Here is a 22362-nt window from a genome sequence, read left to right as displayed (position 1 = left end):
AATAATAGATTTGTAGATTTCAGTCTTCTCCACAGTGACTTTGACTGTTTACTAATTGGATCTAAACTCAGTACTTTTAGTCATTGAATCAGATTCTTTATCTGATGGATAATAATAGTTTCTAGAAGTGTTTTGGTGGTTTCATCTGAGTTTGTTCCTCAGACAAACTTCTTATCCTGATGAACTCCATTGTGTTTTGGATCTTCTTGGTTGTATTTGTATTGTTTGTCCCACAGTGACAGTACAGACTGTAAATGTGCATAAAGACACTAGAGCTCTGATCTGCACTAAATAGTCTGGGACTGGACCTGAGGACTCACTGCTCAGGTTATGTGGGTCCATGTGGTACCAGTCCTGACCAATCAGCTATCAGCTCATCCTTCCACTAAACTGACTGTCTTCATAAACACTTTAGATGTTTAGAATGTGGAACCAGGTCCCAGTTTGGACTCAGGTTGGTTTGAATCAATCTAATCAAATCACACTTACACTTCCTCAGACCTGGTTTCAACCATCGGACTCCAGCAGGATCCAACCTGAAAGGAAGAGGAGGGTCAGAGAGGTCAGCTGGAAACATGGACATTCCATCCCTCTGATCCACTGAAGCTTTTCTGTTCACATCCACTAAATGGTTCCTTCTGAATCACTGACTGTGTTTTTGGACATGGGCTGGACCTTCATACAGGATGGATCCCAGCTCTGACAGATGGTTCCTGTCAGCTCTACCTGTTCTATCTGCCATTATCTGTGGATGCATCAGCTCAGTCCATACCTGACAGTGTCCAGTCTCCAGTGTGGATCCTCCACTAGAGCACACAGCTCTTGCCCTGAGGCTCCTGGATGGTTGTAGCTCAGGTCTAGCAGTCTGAGATGGGATGGATTGGACTGTAGGGCTGAGACCAGAGAAGAACATCCTTCCTCTGTGATCAGACATCCTGACAATCTGCAACACAAAACATCACACATCATCTGAGGATGGAGATGAGTGGAGATGGAGTCATTGAACAGAGTCTGTGAATGCATGGGACTTCACCAACAGGACTTCAATGTGTAAAGTCCATGAGTTCCAGACTCTGAACACACTTGAAGATCAGTAGAACTGGTCTGGAGTTCAACACAAACAACCACTGACAAGTTCAATCCATCCAACAACTGGAGACAAACATTGAAATGATGTGTTGTGCTCTGTGTTGAACCCTGACCTGAGAGTGTCCAGTCTGCATCCTGGACTCTTCAGTCCATCTGACAGGATCTTCACTCCTGAATCCTTCAGGTCATTGTTGCTTAGATCCAGATGTGTCAGACTACAGGACTGGGATCTGAGAACTGAGGACAGAGCTTCACAGCTTCTGTCTGACAGGTTACAGCCACTGAGTCTGGACAAAACAAAAGGCATGAGTATAAAGTTATTAATCTGGTTGAAATGATAGATCCATCTTTGCGATGTTTGATCCAACTGTTTGTTCTCACAGAGCTTTGTTGGAGGCTTTGACCACTGGCAGCAGCCTCAGAAGAACCTCCTCTGAACCAGAGTGTTCCTTCAGGTCAAATACATCCAGGTCTTTTTCTGATGACAGTAAGATGAAGGCCAGAGCTGACCACTGAGCAGGAGACAGTTGTTCTGTGGACAGACGTCCTGATCTCAGGTACTGTTGGATCTGATCCACCAGAGATCCATCCTCCAGTTCATTCAGACAGTGGAACAGGTTGATGCTTCTCTCTGCAGACACATTCTCACTGATCTTCTTCTTGATGTACTCAACAGTTTTCTGGTTGGTCTCTGAGCTGCTTCCTGTGGGTTTCACCAGACTTTGTAGGAGACTCTGATTGGTCTGCAGTGATAGACCCAGGAGGAAGCGGAGGAACAGGTCCAGGTGTCCATTTGGACTCTGTAAGGCCTGGTCCACAGCGGTCTGGTACAACTGGACAGATTTGTCCATGAATAGTTTAGACCAAAGAGATGTTTTTCCTGACAGCAGATCAACTCCAGTGTTGGTGAAGGTCTGATGGACATGAAGAGCAGCCAGAAACTCCTGGACACTCAGATGGATGAAGCAGAACCTCTGGTCCTGGTACAGTCCTCTCTCCTCTTTGAAGACCTGTGTGAACACTCCTGAGTACACTGAGGCTGAGCTGATATCGATGCCACACTCTGTCAGGTCGGATTCATAGAAGATCAGGTTTCCTTTCTTCAGCTGCTCAAAGGCCAGTTTTCCCAGAGACTCAATCATCTTCCTGGTCTCTGGACTCCAGTGTGGATCTGTCCCAGATCTTCCATCATACTTGATGTTCTTGACTTTGGCCTGAACCACCAGGAAGTGGATGTACATCTCAGTCAGGGTCTTGGGCAGTTCTCCTCCCTCTGTGGTCTTCAACATGTCCTCCAGAACTGTAGCAGTGATCCAGCAGAAGACTGGGATGTGACACATGATGTGGACGCTTCGTGACGTCTTGATGTGGGAGATGATTGTGTTGGTCTTTCTTTTATCTCTGAACCTCTTCCTGAAGTACTCCTCCTTCTGGGGGTCAGTGAACCCTCTGATCTCTGTCACCATGCCACGACATTCAGTAGGGATCTGATTGGCTGCTGCAGGTCGTGTGGTTATCCAGAGGTGAGCAGAGGGAAGCAGGTTCCCCCTGATGAGGTTCATCAGCAGCACATCCACTGAGGTGGACTTTGTAACATCAGTCAGGATCTGAGTGTTGTTGAAGTCCAGAGGAGGTCGACACTCATCCAGACCGTCTAAGATGAACACCACCTGGTGGTCTTCAAAGATCCAGATTCCTGCTTCTTTGGTTTCACTGAAGAAGTGATGAACCAGTTCCACCAAACTGAACTTCTCCTCTTTCAGCACATTCAGCTCTCTGAAGGTGAATGGAAATATGAAGTGGATGTCCTGGTTGGCTTTGTCTTCAGCCCAGTCCAGACTGAACTTCTGTGTTAAGACTGTTTTCCCGATGCCGGCCACGCCCTTTGTCAGCACTGTTCTGATTGGTTCATGTCTGTCAGGTGGTCTTTTAAAGATGTCTTCACATGTGATGGTTGGTGGGGGTCTGTGTGGGTTCCTGGATGCTGTTTCAATCTGTCTGACCTCATGTTCCTGGCTGACCTCTGTAGCCCCTCCCTCTGTGATGTAGAGCTCTGTGTAGATCTGGTTCAGGAGGGTTTTGGAGAGTCCTTCTTTAATGATGCCCTCAAACACACACTCAAACTTCTTCTGCAGGTTAACCTTCAGTTTTCGCCGACACTGGTCAATGCTCTCTGAGAGAAGACAAAGAAGACAATTAAGAGGATGTTCTGAACACAAATGGAAGGAGAATGTTTCCCATATATTCTAGTATCATATAATTATGTTACAGATTCTGTGTGTATTCAGGTCCAGTCATTCATTTCCTCTCATTCTATGAGTTTATTGTTCATGTGTCTTTTCTTCTATCTATGACATTCAGCTGGAGGACAGTAGAGCTGAACTGTTCAAATGTGCTCATCATGTGTATTTGTACATGAAGAACCCTTCAGTGTCTTCAATAAACGATTATTCAAACAAACTAAATCCATGTTATTAACAACACTTTGTCTTTTCTGTAGTTTTCTATCATCAGTGATCTTTAATCCTGAATATCATCTTTGTTCCCTTTGGAATGTCCTTTAAACCCTTTTATCTACAACAAACACTAATCCAAAAATATTCAGAGTCATGTCAGCAGTAGTTTCATCAGTTTCATCCATATGACTTTAGTCACTGTCTTTCCTCTGATTCGAACTCTGCACATGGACGTCATCCATCAGGTTCATTCATGACAATTTAGTGAAATACCACTAGAGAGTTCAATGATAAAGTAATCTGTATTTAATATGAATGACTCAGTTATTCTCACATGTACGTATTTTGACACCACAGTCATATGACTGAGACCAAACGTGTTAAGGTCATGGTTTCGTATGAGGAAACTGTTCTGGAGCTGAAAAGGACAACTGGAAAAACTGTCAAATCCCACAGTGAAAGAATAACAGCTAATCCACTGGATGTTTCCAGGGACTGAATGAGGACCTGCTTGGACTAGAAGACTGGGATGAAAGAGCCAGCCTTCCACTTGGTGTGTTCACCTCTGTCTGGTTTCAGAGTCTCTTCTTTCTTTGACTGTAGTTGAACCTTTCAAACAGACTGACAGCTGCTTCACCTTTGATTTTAGATCCATAGAAAAAGGTCAGTCTGTCGGAAACAGTTACCTTTAAAAGACCAAATCTAAGGAAGGGTTTGACAGACTTCAGTCAAATCTGGACCAAATGTTCACTTGGACTTCAGAATGAAGTAACTGCATTGAGGTGGACAAAGGTCAAAGGTCATTGAGACCTCACAAATCACATTTGTGGCCATGAGTGTGACTAACTGAGAAAACTACATGAGTGAACTGATAGAACAGCTGCTTATGTTGTAGTTTATATTAGTTGTCCATTTGCTCCATTAATATTATTATTATTATTATTATTATTATTATTATTATTAATAATAATAATAATAATAATAATAATAATAATAATAATAATAATAAATATATAAATAAATAGCTTAATGTTTGTATAATACAGTTCTGCTTCATCCTCAGTTTGAATTTACTGTTTTTTTTTTTAGTTTGACTAAATTCTGTGTTGAGTTAATCTTAGATTAATGACGTATAAAAACCAAGATGACAACTGCCTTCACAGATTTAAATAATCTGTAAACTGATGCTCTTTGGGGTTTGAATGTTACCAGGACAGAATATGAATATTCATAGAATTCTGCTGCATCTGAACAGATGTAAACAACATTACCACCGTCCTTGTGTTTAATGTGTCACAGGGTCATGAAATATGGAACCTCTTACTTTACTAATTACTTATGAGTGACTGACCTTTACATAGTAGGATGCCTTCTGGAAGTTTCTTCACCAGATCATTCTTCTTCATCTTCTCCAGAACCCTTACAGTGACTTTCTGAGTATTTGGGTAGTAGGTCTGGACCATCAGATGCATCATGTCTATCCGGTCTGCATCCTCCAGTTATACACTGGGATTCGTGGTTTTTCATTTCTCAAGAGGCACTTGAACTTTTTAAACTCATTATCGACCAAATCCTCCAGAATATTCAACAGACCTTCTTTAAGTGCCGTCATCTGTGTTTCCTGTAAAGATCCAAAAGAACATTTTCACCTTAAACAACCAGGTCTGTATCTGATGTGATCATGAACCTGTTCATCAACGTAATCCTCAGGTTTAATGAACCTTCTGTCCAAATGTTTGACACATTACATCAACATCATTCATTTTATATCAAAGACAAAAACATCCTGAACAGTTCCACATGAATAAGCTGGACTGCATCAGCATCGGACATTATTGATTGGACAGAACAGATGGACCAGTAGATGTTGGACCAGTACACACCTCACATGTGGAGTCCAGCTGAGTCGGATGTTGTGGATCACTGGGAACCTCTGAGCTCTGCTGCTCCACTCTGTGGACCAGTCATCAACAATGAGCTCACATTATGTCTGTCCACACTGACACCAACATGAGTCACATGACCCCCTGTAGTGGGACAGGTGTCCTGGTCCTGCTGGTCCCACTGACAGTCAACATCTCAGTCATTTTGGAGCTTCACACTCACTGGGTTTAGTTGATCTGATCCATATTTGGATGGAACCAACAGCTCTGTCCTAACAATGTGTCTCCTCCCCATCTGCACTCACAACATATGATACAAAGGAGTTCAATGGACCAGGACTCTGATCCAGGATCATCCAGGACCAGGTCCCACTACAACAACAGGTTTTCATTGATCAGGTTTAGTGTGATTCTCCTGCCAGTGTCTGAACCAGAGACTGAAGAAAAAGACCATGTGACTCTGACGGTTCAACAGGACTAACTTTAGGTCGGACCTAGAACATCAAGTTAGGACTGACTGAGCTGAAAACCCTGTTGGTGGATCTGGACCAGATCTGAGGTTCACTTACTGAGTCTGTGGAACACCCATGGAGTCATCACTGTCCACGGACACACAGCCGGGTCCGGGTCCAGGTCCAGGTCCAGGTCTGTGAATAGTGATGTCAGTGCTGAGCTCTGACATGGAGAAACATGGTGGACAGATCCAGATGCTGGTCCTTACCTCTGAGCTTTGGGGAGTCTGTCGGGTCCAGGTCCTGGGAGGGTCCTGTCGGTGGTCTCTGGGGGAAGGGCTCCCTCCTCTCTGTCCTCACACTGATCCATTCTGCTGAATCCACATCAGCCACACAATAAACACTGAAAACAGCAGAGTTTGAGACATGGTTCTATGATGGAGAAGAGTCAGATGTGGACCAGCGGGTCACAGATAAACCAGACTCAAGGTTTTGGACCAAGACCTGCGTCCCACATCTCTTATGGTGTGTGTTTAATGTAGATGGGACTTCACAAAGGTGTTTGTGGTGTGAGTGTGAGTTGAAGTGTCATGGCTGATGCATGTGTTGGTTCTGCTGTAGTTCTGCTGTCAGACCACTAGAGGTCCTCCTGGAGCTGATGATGGGACCTGAAGGGAAGGACAAGCACAGCTGATTCTCAAAGTCTAGGAAGAAAATATGGCGGTGATGATGACCGATGAGCATGTGATGATGGTTTCTCAGATTTCCATTAAAACCTGAAGGACTAAACCAGTCCAGACTAGAGGTCACATGACCAAAGGTCACATGACCAGCGGAGGCGGTTGATTCACCTATAAATGATAAACATCAGGCTGTGATTCTGATCTGTGTTCACTGCTCATGTTCTCCAGTGGAAACCTGCCTAGAACCTTGTGATCAGCGGTGACAAGGTAAGCTAACGTTTGTACCACCAGTTAGAATTCTATATCAATTATGGATTTATCTACCAGGGTCCTTGGCCCCGCCCCCTGTTTGAACATGGAAAGCATTGGGAAAAAAAATGCAAGTGTTCTGCAGGGATCGTAGCCATAGTGTTACCTTCTGGGCTATCCGTCCACATGGACTTATTTGACTGTGGGGGGGTTGGGTTCTACTGCACATGCACCGTTTATGATGAGAGTCTGTACGGAACTCCAAAGTCATACAGGAGTCATGTAATGCATTACAGTTCTGAGACAGTAATAGTTTAAGGGAAGGAATGACTTTGAAGTAATAGTAACTGTAATCTGTAATGGAATACAGTTTGGAAGGAACTTACAAAACATTGGAAATACCAGTTTTAGAGGAACAGGAACCCAGCACCCGGACACAGTCTGTAAAATCCCAGAGTTCCCTCAGTCTGCAGGAGGAATGGACCTGTGAAAAGGGTCCATAAAGGGTTCAACCTGTCTGAGAGGAACAGAAGGAACATTTGATTCTTTAATGATTAACAAAAATAGTTTCAAAGAAAATATTTTCAATTAAAAAAAATCTTTTCAACCAACAAAAAAGCGTTTTGAATGCAAAAAATATTTGAAATTCAGAAAATGGCATTTAATTTTTTTTTTTTCCTTGACTGAAAAGGTTTTTTTGATTTGAAGTGAATATTTTGGATTAAAAATAATTTTTTGAATGAAGTCATCTTTTTTTTTGTATTTGGGCCATATTAGGGGTCGGATATTTGTGTCTTTATTATTCAATCCCCAAAAATATTTCTTCAATCAAAAAAATATTTTCAATAAAAAAACTCATATCAATGAACAAAACATGTTCAATAAAAAAAGTATTTGAAGGCAAAAAAAAAAAAAATTGAGACCCAAAAAACTGCATTTGAACTTGTTTTTTCTTTGACTGAAGTGAAAAAAGTTTTAAAGTTGTGTTTTTTTTTAATTTATTGAAACATTATGACACAAACATCCTGTAGTGGGCCATCCGCCCACTTTCCTCATTGGTCAGACATGTTTGAGTGACAAGTGTCTCCACCAGTGATGTTTAACATAGGAATGTGTGTCTAGAAGGAGGAAGTCCCCGTTTGTCAAAGTCCAAGTATGTGGTGTAAATCTGTCTTCTGTCTCCATCCTATGGATCCGCACAGACTCTTCAAATGACAGCATTTCTATTCACAGACAACATTAGATGCCTTTTCAAATGTACACTGAGGGGAAACGCTGTGTTGGTTTTGTGGGATGTAAATAACAAAACAGTGACCTAAACCCAGACCTGAACCCTCTGTGAAGGCCGTGACTGTGGGACTGGGTTCAGGACGACCTTTGACCCGAGTCCCCTCCACCAACAGTGTGTTGTTAGTATCAGTCCACTGTGCTTTGTGAGTCCACTTCACAACATGTGGGAGACAAATCCATGTTGTGTGTTGAACATGTGTTTGATGTGTTCTGTTCAGGTTCTACTGCACAAGGTTCCGCTCTGTCAGCGTCATTTCCACAACAAACATTTGAGTTTGGGACAGACTTACTGTGTTCATGACGCTGGGATGGAAATGTCCCCAATGGTCCAGTGAAACTCACTCCTGTTCTGGACCACTTCAGCTCACATGAGTGTCCCAGTCAGACATCGGAGGGGATTTCCTGAATCTGCAAAGACAAATGGAGCCCATGGAACATCATCCAATGGTTGAACTCCAACAAAACCAGTTTGAACCAGTGGCTCCAGGCACAACAAACCCCACCCCCTCACACATATTGTAGCTTATTCTGGCATCGATCCAGCTGATGTCATCATGTCTATGCATGTGCTGATGTCAGTAGATCAACTGCCTCTATATATGTGCCAAATATGAAGGAAACTGAAACAAAATTAGTGTTTTTATAGATGTGTGAAATTTTGCTCATTATAAGTAAATGGTAAGAAAAAAGATTTTAAAAAATTCATTACAAATTTGAACTTTGACCTACTTTTCACAAAATGTAATCAGATCTATTCTGGGTCACTGGCAATCTATAAACCCAATTTGGTCTGAATTCAACCAGTAGTTTCTGTGCTAAACTGTTAAGAAACAAAGAAAGACACAAGCAACCCGAACCCAAAATAATACCCCTTCCCTCTCCTTCAGGGGGCGGGGTAAGAAGTGGTGCCAGGCACAACAAACCCCGCCCCTCACACCTATTGTATCTTATTTTGGCATCGATCCACTCTTTCATCCATATTCAGTGTTTGTTAAATATATAAATCATATTCAAATGACAGAAACAGCTGCATATGAGAAGATGCTGGAGAAACTGAGCAGAACAAGTGACACAATGATCCAACACTGCGGTGGTTTCAGTAATTATATATCTGGGGAATTTGACCCAACCCTGTACAGATTAATCCCTTGGGGGGGCGGGGTAACCAGTAATAAACGACACTAAACTGATGAAAGTTTATGGAGAATGAATCAAACAGCACAAAGATGAGACTGAACCCAGAGACAGAAGAGAAAACTGACCTGTGGAAGGCTGATGGAAGAGTTGAAGTGTTGGTGTGTCTCAGGTGAACTGTGTCCTGGAATGGAACAGAAGCTCACCTGGTCCCACAGGTTCCACCAGTGCCAGTGGGAGGAGCTTAGTTGGAATGTCTGTCAGCTTTGTCCTGATGTTAATCTCAGTGTGAGTAGGCGTTCTGGAATGGCAGCAGACGTAGATGCAGAACAGACACAGAGTTGACCGACTGTTTCTGTCTCACCTGTTTAATGTCATGGATTTAAAAAGAGGTTTAAAAACACAGGAAACTAGAAGCACTCGGAGAGTGCAGACCTCTGCCAAGGCTGATCAGTGCCCCCCCCCCCCCCCCCCCCCCCCGTGGGCCCCCCCACGCCAAGGAGGTTATGTTTTTGCCAGGGTTTGTTTGTTTGTTTGTCTGTCTGTTTGTCTGTCCGTTAGTGTGCAACATAACTCAAAAAGTTATGGACAGATTTTGATGAAATTTTCAGGGTTTGTTGGAAATGGGCCCCCCCACCCCCGATCACCACCAAAATTTAATTATTTCTTCCTTATCCCATTTCCAACAAACCCTGAAAATTTCATCCAAATCTGTCCAGAACTTTTTGAGTTATGTTGCACACTAACAAACAGACAAACAAACAAACAAACAGACAAACAGACAAACAAACCCTGGCAAAAACATAACCTTCTTGGCAGAGGTAATAAACAGAGGAAATAAACAGTCTAAAGCAGGGCTCACCAACATGGTGCCCACAGGCACCAGGTCGCCCACAAGAACCACGTGAGTCGCCCTCAGGCCTGTTCTAAAAATAGAACTAGTCCAGGTGTCTGCAACATGTTGCTGGTGATCTGCCGGTGGTCCACCAAGGGTCAATAATAGAAGAACACAAAGGTGATTTAGTTGAATAGGTCTGAATTTACACCCAATCAAAATTACAAGTGTCCTGCCCCCCCCCCTCCCAAGATGAAACGGTAAACTAGCTGTCAATCAAACTTCAGCGCTGGTTTTGTGTCTGTCTTTGGAGAGGGGTGGGGCCCAGGAGGAGCCAGATGTCAGGCAGGAAGTGGGTTTAGCCCTGCAACGATGTGGGCGGAGTTTAGTCAGGGAGCTATTTTCACCAACAATGAGACACGGATTAATGTTTGATAAGTGTGTGTGTGTGTGTGTGTGTGTGTGTGTGTGTGTGTGTGTGTGTGTGTGTGTGTGTGTGTGTGTGTGTGTGTCTGATCTGTGGGCGGAGCCTGGCAGTCACTAAAAGATGCAACGTGCAGTGGAATTTGACCAAAGTTCACAGCAACTTTTCTGGAGATTCTCCGGGGGGAATCAGCCTCCGTACAGAGAAGGAAAAAGAGCTGAAAACTAAAGTCCAAAAACAACGGTCCATGTTCACTAAACTGACCAAGACCAGCTTCAACAGAGGCATCAGTAAAGTGGGTCACATCCTGGACCAGCACAAACATATGTGCGCATGCGCTCAGACAGCTGCAATCAGACCTGAACAGCTGCCTCTGCGTTTGACTCCAGTGGGATGACTGGAGAAGTGACAGGGGGATGGTGCATTTATGTGCACAAAGTTGTTTCGAATGGATATGTTTTGACAGCATATGTGAATTTAGAAAAGGTCGAATCAATGTTGCAGACCAATGTTCCTTTTCACAATTTCAAAGTATTAAAAATGCACATACAGGGTGTATTATTTGTTTTTAATAATTTTATAAAATATGCAGGATTGTTCCATTTCATAATATTTGACATACGTATTATACAAAATACGTGTATGTATGAAAATTAGGTATGTAAATAAATGTTGCTTAATTAGAGTAGCCCACCGGCAACTTCATTGTGTAAAATTCACAGAAGGGAAAAGGATGGTGACCCCTGGTTTAGAGGAACATTGGACAGGGTTCAGCGTCCTGATGGATGAAGGTGTTCTGCAGTCTGGCGGATCAGGCCCGGAGATTCTGGTTGCCTTTTCCCTGAAGGCAGGACCGCTGAAGAGGGAGTGGGAGGAGTCTGTGGGTGGGGCAGGTTTGAAATATGTCTGAGGGAGGGAGGAGGGACAAACGTGTCTGTGTTCACTGTGTTGTGTCTTTGGGCAGGAGGCGGAGCAGCCTCTGTATGACACATATGATGGGGGCGGGGCTTGTGCTCTCAGTTTGTGGAGGAAGTAAAGATGAGTCTGTTTGTTTGTTTTTTCCACTTAAGTTTTTATTGAAATTTTAGAAACACAGTCACCAAAAACAACAAGGAAACTAAAACTAGCCTTGCTTGGGTAGAACAGTGCATTCGCATTATTAATCCTTCCATTCTGGGTTCTGTCATCAGTCCACTTAATCCATTTTTTGTCCATTTGTACTTCTTGTAGTTGCAGTTTGTCAGTTATTTTTTCCATTGTATACATTCCTTCAATAATTACGATCCATTGGTCCTTTGTTGGTGGTTTTGTTTTTCCCCAGTTCCTTGTAATAACTTTTTAACAAGCCACTAAAAGTATATGAACCAAGTGTAGCACGTATACTGACCTATACACTAACAGGGCTACTGGACCAGTTCTATGGAGCTAAAAGCAGAAAATGTTGGCGGAGACCAGATACTTTGCATGCAGAACTGAAATTTTACCGCACAAATATAATAAAACACAAAAACAGTCATTTAAAAACATATAAACACTCCTGCAGGTGTCAAAAATAAAAATGAAATTCCCAAAGACGGATACATCCTCAGTTTCCCCTTTATAGGCTCTTTAAACTATATTATGAGCCGTTTAGTTCAATGAAATGTCTAGTTGGAATGGTTCCTTTAAGTTTAATAGTTACCCTCATATTAATTTGACCGGTCTTTGAATAACTATGTAATCTAAGAAATGTTTATACCTATTTTGATCTTGTTTTCTTTTGAGTTAACTCTTTTTGTTTCCACAGGTAAGAAATAAACATTACCTTCTCAACACAGTTATGAAATAAACACTGCATACTGTCTATTACCAAACCATAAATTCAGAAAATATGAAAATAACACAGTTCACAATGTAATAATTCAATCAGTTCAAGTTCAGTTCAAACCTTATCAAGATCTGTTCCAGTTCCTGAGACAGATTTGAGATCAGTTCAAAATCCAAAAGGAAATCCTGGTTAAGTTCAGTTCAGTTCAGAATCCAACAGAGATGCTAGCTAAGCTTAGTTCAGGAAAAAAACACAAAATAATTCAGCACTCCTACCACTCTGGCAGCAAATTTACTTATAATCCACCGGTTGTGCAGCGGGTCCTTTCGCTGGCATGAAGAGGACAAGTTTCTAGCAACGTGGTCCATGGGTCGGGCTCACATCTTGTCACTCGTACGGGCCTCGTTCCCGCACACACAGCCGAAATCCTTACTCAAAGTACATAACAACAACACGAAACTCACCAAACCGTTGTGGTTAGTAAAACAAGTTGTTGTGAATCTACAACAAGGTAAAAAGTAGTTTTCATAGGAAAAAAAAAACTATCTGCGATTTACACACTGCACTCATCCCTCCGCTTTTCTCTCCGTCTCTTCCTCTAACTTTGCCGCGGCAGGCCAGGTGCATGCTGGCTCTTAAAGGGGAAGTGTCATTTTACGTCAGCATAATTTAATCAGTCTAATTAAAGGGTATCAAAATATATTTAACATATTTTTAATCAATGCTTTTATGAATTTTAACCCCATTTATAGATTTTAACCTGTTTTTGCATATTTTAATAAAGTTTATAAGCATTTTAATCTGTTATTTACATCTTGGTTTTTTAACATGCGTTACACAAGTATATGTGGTTTCCTACTACACTTTGATCAGACAAGTTCCACAAATACAGTCCATCATAGCACACTGGAATCTCATCCTCCAGTATTTGTTGTAACACTCCACACACCATCTCCCAAAACACACTTATTTCATCACATTTCCAAAAGACATGTATAAAATTTATGATTTATCACTATGTTGAAATCTCCTCCACCAAATTAATATGCCTTCAGTTTCTATTGCTGTTATATTTAAAAAGATCTTAAAAATGCTTATCACTTCCGGGGGGGGGGGGGGGGGGGGGGGGGTGTACACATTTACCAGAATAACAGGTTCATTTTCCAGCTTTCCCTTCACAATAACATATCTTCCCTCTTTATTTTCAATTTCTTCATGACAGAGAAATTCGTGAATTGGATATTAATATTATGACTCCTCTTGTATTTCCTTGTTTATACAAACTGTCGTAGAATTCCTATAGCCACATTTTTGTAGTTTTGTCATGTTCTGCCTTAGATCGGTGGGTCTGTTGTAGAAATATGATTTGAACCTTCTCTTTTTTCAGTTGTGTCATGACTTTTACTCTGTTACAGGTGAATTCAACCCATTTATATTTAGCGACAATATTTTCAGACTGTTATGTACCATTATATTGAGTTATTACATGTACATGTTCACCCAAGCAACTCGAAGCAAAGCAAATGTGAAACATTTTATGAACAATATGAACAACATTGAACTTCCATATTGGGGGTACTCACCCTACTTCCCCCAAAGTCCCCTGTTGGAGGGTGGACAGGGAATCCTCATCTCACATGAGGGCCCATCCCTAGACCATGTTATATATCCAGCTTGTGGATCTGTCCCTCTGTCTAGAAGTGTCCCACATTTTTAAACTTGTTCCCTTCTCTGTCTGTTAGTAATGAATTAATAACTCTAGTTTAAGCCACAGAATGCTAGTAATCTCCCACAGTGATGTATACTTTTTGTTTCTGTGTAAATGGAGCCTGTTTTAATACCAAATATTGCTCTGTACTGTATCCCAGTCATTATATTTTTACCACTTCACATTTCTGTTATTTATTGAAACCTTACCCTAGCCCAGATTTTTCAATAAGAGCGTTTTGTCCGTTTCTCTCAGTGAATGATGATTGCTTCCTTGGTATTCCTGTAGTTTTTCCCTCACTCACTGTGCCATGTCTCGGTTCACTCCTCTGTCTCCCACCCACTACCATCCCGGCCCTTCGCGGAGTCTCCCTTCCCCTCGGTCATTGGGGTCATTCAGCAAATCCAGTGAGAATCCTCTTGCTCTTATATCCTATGTGACCTCTCTGGCGTTATCATAACATTTTTACTCCATCACTCCAGTGGATTCGTATTTTGGTAAACGGGGTCTGGAACAGATGTTCTTCTCCCTCAGTGCGTCTATATGCCCAAGCATGATCAGTGTTTTTAAAACTATTTCAGGTGGATAGTCGTGGTCAAACTGTATTATCTTTTCTCCCACTTTTAGCTTCTTCTGCCACACCTTTTTCAGGATCATTTCTTTGATTTCAAACTGCAGAAAGTTGACTACTACTGATCTCAGAGGCACACCTGCACTCTGCTTCTGTGGGTGCACTATATTTTCAGGTGTTTCTCCTCAGGAAGCTCCAGTTCTGTTCTCAGTAGTTGCTCATAGAGTTTCCTTCTGTTTCTTTTGGTCGACCAAAGATGTGGATATATTTCTCCGTGACCTGTTTCCTTCTCTGTTATTTGTCTTGCAAATGTTGGGTCTGGTTTAGTAGTTTCAGCAGTGCTTCATTTGCGTCAGTATTTCACTCCTCCAGCTCAGTTATTCGGCCCTCAGCTTCGGCTAACTTATCCTTTTGTTCTTGTAGCTCTTTGTTATTTTTTCTCGGAGTTTGTGGTAAATATCTTCTCTAAGCAAAGCCAGTCCTGTTTCATTTCAGTCTTTATGCCGTTCTTAAATTCTTGCAGCTCCTCTCAGATGTATGGTGGAGGTCTTTTATGTCTCTGCTGATGCTTGCTAGCTCCGCTTGGAGGATCTCAATGTGGTCTTGGTCATTTTTTTCTCGCCGTGTGTTCAGGTTCAGAATCTTTGTGTTCAGGTAGTGTTGACCATGCAGCCTGTTCTTAGGTTGATTTCTTGATTCTGTGGCTTTGCATTGATTATTTCCAGTCATTACAAGATATAAAACATTTGTACATCAAGTCAATCAGTTTTAGAGGGGCTGTTATAACTGACATGTAGGAGCTCTAAATTATGTGGCTACTCTCTTCAACATTTTGTCAGAAGTCCATGTAGGTGGTCCTTAAGCATACTTACGTGGGGTGATAATCTTCACATGCTGGTCACAGTTTATGGTCTTTCTCCAGGGGGGGTACAATGGTGTCTCTTAAGCGCAACTATTTGGGTGTAAGTCTTCCCACACAGATCACAGTAATAAGGTCTTTCTCCAGTGTGGACACGACGGTGTACCTTAAACGCAGCCATTTGGGTGAAAGTCTTCCCACACTGATCCAGTAATAAGGTCTTTCTCCAGTGTGGATACGACGGTGTACCTTAAGCACAGCCGTTTTGGGTGAATGTCTTCCCACCTGATCACAGGTATATGTCTTTCTCCAGTGTGGACGCGTTGGTGGATTTTTAAGAACTCTGCTGTGGTGAAAGTCTTCCCACACTGGTCACAGTCAAATGGTCGTTCTCCAGTGTGGATTCGGTTGTGTTTCTTAAACCCACTCATTCTGGAGAAAGCCTTCCCACACTGATCACAGTAAAATGGCCTTTCTCCAGTGTGGACGCGTTGGTGGATTTTTAAGTAATCTGCTGTGACGAAAGCCTTCCCACACTGGTCACAGTCATATGGTCTTTCTCCAGTGTGGATTTGCTTGTGTCTCTTAAGCCCACTCATTGTGCTCAAACACTTCCCACACTGGTCACACTTATATGGTCTTTCCCCAGTGTGGACTTGCTGGTGTCTCTTAAGCCCACCAATTCTGGTGAAAGTCTTCCCACACTGGTGACAGCAAAATGGTTTTTCTCCAGTGTGGCTGTGTTGGTGTTTTTTTAGGTTACCTGCTCTGCTGAAAGTCTTTCCACACTGGCCACACTTATATGGTCTTTCTCCAGTGTGGCTGTGTTGGTGGGTTTTTAGGTGACTTGCTGTGGTGAAAGTCCTTCCACACTGGTCACACTTATATGGTCTTTCTCCAGTGTGGATGTGTTGGTGGGTTTTAAGGTGAGTTGCTGTGGTGAAAGTCTTTCCACACTGGTCACAGGTGGGTCTTCCATCCATGTTTGCTGGAATCAGGTGATCTTTGTCCAGAGACAACTTTTAGGTTTCACTTAAATCCACCTTTGGCTTCTTTCTACATCCAAACACAAAAAAAAGAAGATGAGGTCACTGAAATGCAATGGAATGGAACAGAACAAACACATTTGTTTGGAACCAGATTAAGCAGACAGACAAAATTAATTAGTTAGGTAATTGACAGAACATTTTTAAGACAACCAGTATTTCATGGTTTTTCCTTAAAATATGTGTTTCCTGTATGAGAGCAGAAAATAACAAATAACAGAACTATTTAAAGATGTTGATGAATGTTCAGTTATCTCCAGTGTCAGCAGATCCTTTAAATAGTTACAGAATCACTGAGGACTGACAATAATTGTTTACTTCCTCACTGGAACTAAATTAGACCAATTAAATGAATTATTAGGGCCCCGAGTGCAGAGAATCGGCTGCAAAGCCCTCTTGTATCTGAAATGGTTTTTAATAATATTTTAAGGTTTGTATCAGTTTTGAGGGCCCTGAATATGTGTGAAAACGCAATCCTCTAATTCTACAAATGAAAACTGATGCAGATTTGACAATGTACAAATGAGTCATAGCAACTTCTTGTTTTATAAAAAAAAAAACCTCAAAACTCGTATAGGGGTGTAAGAAATAACAGTTCTGCAATATATTGTGATATTCATTTCACGATACTGTATCGGTATTAAAAAAGTAATGTATCAATATTTTTTAGGTATTTATTCAATGCAGATATGGTGGAGGTTCATTTTGTTTTTCTTTTTTGTTTATATTTATTATTATTATTTAACACTGTTTTATTAAGTAATGGTATTTGAAGCATCCTAAAAGCACTTTTTACTGTCTGAGAGGCAGATTTTAGTTCCTTTGGAAACTAGGAGACTTAGAAAAATTTAGTGATCTGGCATTAGATCCTGTTCTGATCAACTAAAATGTGTTTAGTATTTGTACATATTTCTGGTGTAATCAATTCTTCCAGGAAAAAACTCTTTTTAAAAAAAAGAAAGAAACAACAAAAAATTGCTTTTTTAACAGTATCATGATGCATCATATTGTGATCCTAGGTGCTGATTGGATGAAAAACTGTTGAGTTATACCAGTTTTCTTCTTCTTGGTGATACATCCAAATTCACTGCTGCACCCTGAACACATCAAGTAACAACCCACCCACCATTTAATGGAGATCAGGACTGGGCAAACGAGCTGAATTTGCATTTCAACAGGTTTGAATCTGTCCAGAGGAGCCCCTCCACTCACCTCCCACCCCCCTCTCCCTCACTATGGACCTGCTGAGGAGGGGGTTCAGGGAGACAAAGGCCAGAAAAGCCAACAATAGGAATGAGGACATACGTCATATCAATCACATATCTTGGAGGCTGTGCCATTTTGAATTTACAAGCCATCGGTTGTTATGGGCAGCAGCATAGTTCAGACGTGCAGGAAGGAGCCATATAAATCAAGATTAAAAAAAAAAAATGGATAAGGCGGCAGCGAATTAAATTAATTAATGCCTTATATGTTGATACTTACAAGAAATACTAAGTTTGAAAGTAATTCAGTTTTTTTGTTTTTATTTATTTATTTTTATTTGTATTTGCAATTGCCTTGTTTCTCGTCAAGAAAAAAATTTTGTTGCGTATGCACAATATGAATGTAAATACATCTGTCATTATCAAAAAAAAGGAAACCAATTGGTCCTTCATTATTAAGTAAAATACCTTATTTCTCTTGGTATTTATAATTGCTCTTTAACCAAACAATAATAAGTTTTATCCGATTACTCGATTAATTGAAGGAATTTTCAGTAGAATACTAAAATATTCAATAGCTGCAGCCCTAGTTCAGATAGAGAGACCAAAAGGCCAGAGGGACTTACTCTAGATAGGTATCTCTATTCAGATTCTTTGAAGAACTTAAGAAGGACACAGTGTTATGGAAATTTTCTCTGCTGCTGGTGAATAATGAAATAGAGGCTTCTGCGGCCGACAATATTTTATTTCTTTGTCAAGAAAGGTCAGTTCTGCACACGAGCAGCGATTGTGAAGAAAAGACAAAGAGCTTCTCACAAGGTCCACCTTTTATAGGGTGAACTGCATTTGCAAGTGACAACCTCCAGTCTCCTCAAAGGGCCTTTTGATTGAATGATGAACTCAAGGCTTTAACAATCAGTCACCTTCTTGTCACCTTGCAGAACATTTACACACACAGTAGGGGATTTGGGTAAGAATATGGGAAATTAGCCTGCAGTGGGGGGTATTCGGGAAAGTTAGCATGTAGTGGGAAGAGTAGTCAGGAAAGGATACGGGAACAACTGAAGGGAATCAGATGAAGAAATTAAAATTCCATTACATCAGTTAACCCATTTCTAAAAAACACAATTAGAGTTTGGTATGAAACACAAGGACATGTTTGGAGAACAGCTGGGATATCACATTTTACCCCCATTTGAGGCAATGCACTATTTAAACATGGTAAATCTGATCCTGGATTCAGGCAATGGGCGCAGGAGGGTTCGTGTTTTTTCCACTTATCAACAATGAATATGAACTTTACCCCGAATAATAATAAGGTTAACAATATCTTTGATGTTTACATCTAAAGAATCCATATAATAAATAATATCACATAAAGAAAAAGACGGAATATTTTCAGTTTTTAAGGACAACCAACTGTGAATATCAGCCCAAAAGGAAATGCTGTGTGAACTGTTAAAAAACAAATGTTCAATGGTTTTGGCTTCAGAGGAACAGAAAACACAGGAATCCACATCAAAATGAAATCTTTTGTGCAAAAAATCATTAGCAGGGTAAACTGAACATGCAATTTTGAAATGAGTTTCCTTTACTGTGGGAGCAACAGGACACCAAAGATAAAAAGAAAAACATTTTCCCTCAGGGTGGTTTCGATGTTAGGTAAAGCAACTGTGTTAAAGTCCCCAAAGTTTTTCTTTTTAAGGCTAGACAGATCATTTTATTGTTGCACCTTCTATCGAACAGATCAATGTCATGGACTTTCAAACCAGGTCAGAAGGGAACAGATAAGGGGCGGGGCATAGCACCTTGGATTATTTGAACTAATGATGTTGAATCACTTTACAGATTTGATCCTATTCTTTTCTTGTGCTATTTATATTGTATTTCCTAGAAAATTCTTCATCTGATAACAGGAGTGTATCTATGTTCAATAAATCCAAAACAAATAATAAAACCATTATGAAACCATTCACCTTTAAAACTGACTTTCTATTTATAATCCGGCTATATTTACTTAGGGGGTCAAATGAGTGGCCATTTTGTCAAAAAAAAAAAAAAAGTTGTCATAAATGCATAGAACTGTGCTGAAATAATGCTAATCCATTGTGCACAGGACTACTGATATTCTCTGACAGTGGAAGCTCTATTTTCATAAATATTGGATTTGGAATAGCACGTGTATGTGAAACTTTTGCTGGTGGACGGACGTGACATTACCCATGATGCTCTGGTCAGTCCCAGTACTTTATTAGGAATAAACTTATAGACTTACTATTGATATTGTGCTCTTCTTCATAAATGTTGGTATTGTGGATCTAAAACAATCCCAGCTGACACAAAACACTAAATGTGTCAGTGGACGGATGTGACATGGTTGTTGTGGATCCCATCATACTGATGCTCTGCAGCCATGTCAGCGTTTACACTAATGATCCCTGTGCAAAAACTAGGAGCACTATTATTTATTGGATAGTTTAGCATCAGACTAAAGAGGAAAGAACAATATAGAATTGTTTGAATTGTTTTATAGAATTGAAAAATGCTTATTATTAGAAAACTGTTGATGTAAACAGTGCTGTGTGCCATTCTTCATGTATGTATTGGTGGAACAGAAGCAGGATGGATCAGCACCATACTCCAGATTGAACCTGTACAAATAAAACATGTGATATGTAGGAGAGAATCTGGGAAGAAAAACTGGGGAATCTTAAAGAATAGAATATTTGTTTTTCAGGTAAATTCAGTTCAAACAGAACTTGGCCATTTGTGACATGAAAATATAGCATTAATTGTGATGAAATTGGACATTTTGGAGCTGAAAACATAGTTCATATGAGCACCAACATGTTGAACAGAACTGAAATCCTTTACATTTGCAGAACTTGCATTTTACCAACACAAAGTTCCTTTGGGGATTCATTTATATGATTTCTTATGCACAAAGACAGAAATAAGACTTCTAAGCAAATTTTAGTTGAATAATCAATCTGTTGTTCCATAAAATAGTGTTGTGTGGGCAGAAGTTATGGGCAAATATCATTTGCTAAAGTTCAATGCTTGTTGGTGGAAGTTAGATAACTTAATAGGAATTTTATGCCACTTCAACATTACTTTTCGAAAAGAAGTCAATCCCTCCAACTTTAACTGAATAATTATTGGAATGGGCTGGGAAAGACAGTTTTTCAACCACTGCATTCTCACAGATGTGATAACTGATTCACATTCCATGGCTTTTAATCCCCCTTTATCATAATCTGACAAGTTGAGTTTTATGGAGGTAGTGAGTCTATTTTCCAATCAACTTAAATATTCTAGAGTTAGATGACTTGGATTTCTTTTGCAGATGTGTATAATGGTTGTCATGGATACAGAAGTGTGGAGAAGCCTTGGGCTTTAGATAGAAGAGTCCGGCCCAGTAGACAGAGGTCTGTTATGAACCAGGGACTGAATCATTTCTGTCCATCTTTTGACCTTAGAATAATTTTTAAATCAGTTCTTTTAGTCACACTTTTGTGATTCTAATTCCCAGATACTTCACTTGGTCTTTCACTGGGACATTAGCTCTGCTGTGAACATCCCTGGTATGAACAGATCACAGCTCACATTTCTGGAGGTTCAGTCATAAACCAGATGCTTTGGACAAAAGGAGGAATTTGACCAGTTGCTTTAAAGAGGCCTCCTTCAGTTCAGCAGTAGTGGGGCTGTGCATGTGCTGCATTCCAGAGTGCTGGGAGGTAGAATCTATCTGACTTGGACTGAACTCCATCCCACCTCAAAGTATTCCAGCTGATCCACGTTGAACAGAAAATACAAACATGGAGATGGCAGATCTGAGCTACTATTTGGTTTGATAGTGAGGAGGCATTTGGACTGTGGGACCAGTCAGTGTTCTCATATACGCAAAGCAGGATGGAAGAGGCCAAATGACGGAGGAGCTGATTAGACACACAGTTTCTTTTCATTGGAACTTTCACACTGTACGCGCTATTGTTGTGATGACGTCACCTTGTAGTTGCGGGGAGGTCGGGGTACTTGGAACTGGACCCACTTTACAACCAGGACCTCCGGCTTCCACAGGCGTTCCAATGCATTTGACCCACATGGAGGTCGGAAACTTCCCACCTCCCAGTCCTTTGGACCGCGGCCTTTACCGCCCCTGAATGTGGACCAGATTGCAGATTCACTTACTGTGGCAGGACGATCCGGGCTTTCCACGTCCCAGTCTGCAAATCCCATCCAAGTGTGCAGCAGAAGCAGAAAAAGGACACACATCTGACACCAGGCTCTGACCACACAAGAACAACAGTCACCAAGACGATCTGAAAGTCTCCGATTTAGTTTTTCTCCAATTTAGCAACACTGGTCCGTGTTCGGTCTGAGGAGGAAACCGACACTCTAATTGCGGCCGGGGGGAACTGGTCCGGGTCCGAAGGTTCCGCCTACAGTGTTCCGTGATGAAAACGTTTTTTTTTCTCCAATATATTTATTTATTGATGTTGTATAAGTACAATAATGATATAACAAGTACAATTCAGTATTAACATACTAATAAGACATGAAACAGAACAGAACATAGCCAGGGGAAAATCATGCAAACAAACAAACAAAACAAACAAAGGAAATATATCAATTACAGAAAGTTCAAATCTGTTGCATAAATCAGTGGTT

The 22362-nt window shown here is 41.0% G+C and overlaps 2 protein-coding genes across 2 annotated transcripts; both read right to left on the bottom strand.

The window, feature by feature from the left end:
• Nucleotides 1–1285: 1285 nt before the first annotated feature.
• On the bottom strand, nucleotides 1286–2075 carry LOC115432817 (NLR family CARD domain-containing protein 3-like). The gene has a single exon (XM_030153827.1). The coding sequence runs from the start codon at nucleotides 1938–1940 to the stop codon at nucleotides 1467–1469; it is 474 nt and encodes a 157-aa protein (XP_030009687.1). The 5' UTR covers nucleotides 1941–2075; the 3' UTR covers nucleotides 1286–1466.
• A 12506-nt stretch (nucleotides 2076–14581) lies between these two features.
• On the bottom strand, nucleotides 14582–16444 carry LOC115432700 (zinc finger protein 239-like). The gene is made up of 2 exons (XM_030153625.1): nucleotides 16389–16444; nucleotides 14582–16304 (listed from the first exon to the last, which is right to left on the bottom strand). Exons 1-2 carry the CDS (start codon nucleotides 16421–16423, stop codon nucleotides 15608–15610), a joined length of 732 nt encoding a protein of 243 aa, XP_030009485.1. The 5' UTR covers nucleotides 16424–16444; the 3' UTR covers nucleotides 14582–15607.
• Between the last annotated feature and the right edge of the window lie 5918 nt (nucleotides 16445–22362).

Source organism: Sphaeramia orbicularis, chromosome 2, assembly GCF_902148855.1.
Source record: "Sphaeramia orbicularis chromosome 2, fSphaOr1.1, whole genome shotgun sequence".
Classification (NCBI taxonomy): domain Eukaryota; kingdom Metazoa; phylum Chordata; class Actinopteri; order Kurtiformes; family Apogonidae; genus Sphaeramia; species Sphaeramia orbicularis.
This window is presented reverse-complemented; position numbering and strand designations above follow the sequence as displayed.